Below are 2457 nucleotides of genomic sequence, written 5' to 3' on the forward strand. Positions count from 1 at the left end.
ATCCCGTAGCGGTCTCTTCACTAAATTCCCAACGTATATTTCAAGATTATAATATTGTAGGTATACGAGTACCATAGGCAACATTAAAGCAACGAGATGACGATATCTATTCGATATTGGGTAAACTAATCGTAAATTACGTTTTATGTTTCTATAGTACTATTCAGTGGTCATCAATAAAAAACTGGGCACGCGTTAGCCTTGCCCTGTCCGCAACGCTCCCCTATCCACCTCGCCAGGTACGGACCCGTACGTGAAGGGAAGGGATGATGAAAAATAATAGGGGAAGAGAATTTTAAAATTTATATTTTTTGCAGCCGGCGCAGGTGATATAACGCGTGCGCGTGCGCCGCCGGCTCACTTGTGCGTGAAGCTCCGTTGCCGCCGCTCGCTACGAAAGCTCCCACAAAGCCTCCCACACTCGCGCTAGCCAGTGCTTTTCCGAGCGTCGCGCGGATCGGTTGTGTAGTATCCGCAGCGGCTCGCGTAAACACGTAATATGTTGCAAGAACTACAACTCGTTCAAGGTCAAACAAACTACGTCGTCGTCTCGTCTGGCTACCCATCAGCGACCGTAACTAAATCAGCTATGGAGAAACGGATCGTGCCAATCGCACCGGCTCCCGAAAAGAATTATGTTACACATGATACTCCCCCAAACCTGCAATACAGGAAGAAAGTGCACTTTAGAACAAATCCATACACAGGACCACAAGCGGCGTCGATTGCAAGACGAAATGCAAGAGAACGTAATCGTGTAAAACAAGTCAATGATGGTTTCAACGCCCTTCGCCGTCACTTGCCCGCTTCTGTGGTAGCCGCACTATCGGGTGGCGCTCGGCGCGGTTCAGGGAAGAAACTGAGTAAAGTGGACACGTTAAGAATGGTTGTAGAATATATAAGATACCTTCAACAGTTACTAGACGAGAGTGACGCAGCTTTGGGAATAACTCGCGATCAAGAAAATAGAGAAAACATTCCAAACACACAATCGATGTCATCAGTGTCTGATATGGATGACAGTTTTTTCTATAGTAGCGGGTCCCCTTGTTCGGAGAAGGCAGATTCACCTGCACCTTCGGATTGCTCTTCGGGAGTGTCATCAGCATATTCTGCGGTGGATCGATACGAAGTGTCAACGCAGCAGCAACTTGGCCCCATGGATGAGGATGAACTCCTAGATGTTATTTCCTGGTGGCAGCAAAAATAATAAATCGTAGGTATTATTATTTATCCTATATAGTTTATTTATAAATAAAATGTTGTTGAGAAAGGTATACGATTAAAAACTCTATTTTGAAAATTGTATTATATATATATATATATATATATATATATATATATATATATATATATATATATATATATATATATATATATATATATATATATATATATATATATATATATATATATATATATATATATATATATATATATATATATATATATATATATATATATATATATATATATATATATATATATATATATATATATATATATATATATATATATATTTTTTGTAATTGTAAAATGCTAATTTTGATTTTCTTTGTTGACAGGTACTCAATGATTCGAATTTGGACGAATCCCTCCGACACACTATAAATCAATTTTGCGGTTATAGTGAAGACGAAAAGACTCTTGATATATCTAGTCAAATATTAGTGCCTTAGTATGTTTAATTAGTAGAAAATAGTTTGAACTGTATGGAACAGCAAGTGACTTATGTGAGAGCAATATGATATGTTTTGTTACCGAATGTTGGACGAGCTTGAGGCCTTTAAAGTAATTGTTATGGAGCCAAATGTAAATATTAGGTTAAGGTAACATTAAATTATTTATTGAATATTTGCCTTTTTTTACGTCATTTTTCCCATTAGAATGTCTTATTAGAATTTAGAATACTTCTCATTTCTTATGAATCTTTATAACCCTATAAAAACTTTTTATTCGCTTTTTCATTTTAGTTATTTTAACATATTTATTAAACAAATTACTTATTACCTCAAGTAAACAAAAGAAAACGCTTCATTGTTTTTTGTTACTGCTAATTATAAAAATAAAAAATGCAATGATCATTTTTTAAATTCGAAAATATCCGAATATATAATAAGCCTTTAAAAACAATAATTTACTTTATTATAAACAGAATAACCATAACGACATATTCATTATTTTTAGGTTTAAATATAAGAGGGTTAAAATTTTAATTATTTCATAATCTTCGAAGTTCTAATTCCACCTCATAATTTTTTCTATTCGTAACTAAAATTATTAATTTAATGAAATCTAAAACAAATAAGCTTTTAACTTATGCATATTAAAAGTAAAGAAAATAAAATCCAGTGTAAATAGTTACAGTACAGTTTGTACTGTAACTATTTAACGAATAGCTATATAATTATCTAGCTAAATTATTTTAATATAGTAATAAAAGTCTACAAGAAAAAC

General features: G+C 33.4%; 1 protein-coding gene across 1 annotated transcript; it reads left to right on the forward strand.

The window, feature by feature from the left end:
• Positions 1–334: 334 nt before the first annotated feature.
• LOC119833621 (achaete-scute complex protein T3-like) lies at positions 335–1852 on the forward strand. Its single transcript, XM_038357713.1, has 2 exons — positions 335–1216; positions 1566–1852. Exon 1 carries the CDS (start codon positions 500–502, stop codon positions 1208–1210), a length of 711 nt encoding a protein of 236 aa, XP_038213641.1. The 5' UTR covers positions 335–499; the 3' UTR covers positions 1211–1216; positions 1566–1852.
• The last annotated feature ends 605 nt before the right edge of the window (positions 1853–2457 follow it).

This window comes from Zerene cesonia, chromosome 17, assembly GCF_012273895.1.
Source record: "Zerene cesonia ecotype Mississippi chromosome 17, Zerene_cesonia_1.1, whole genome shotgun sequence".
Classification (NCBI taxonomy): Eukaryota; Metazoa; Arthropoda; class Insecta; order Lepidoptera; family Pieridae; genus Zerene; species Zerene cesonia.

Excerpts from the sequence above, each read along its gene's own strand:
- LOC119833621 (XM_038357713.1), top strand. The coding sequence starts at position 500 with ATGTTGCAAGAACTACAACTCGTTCAAGGTCAAACAAACTACGTCGTC.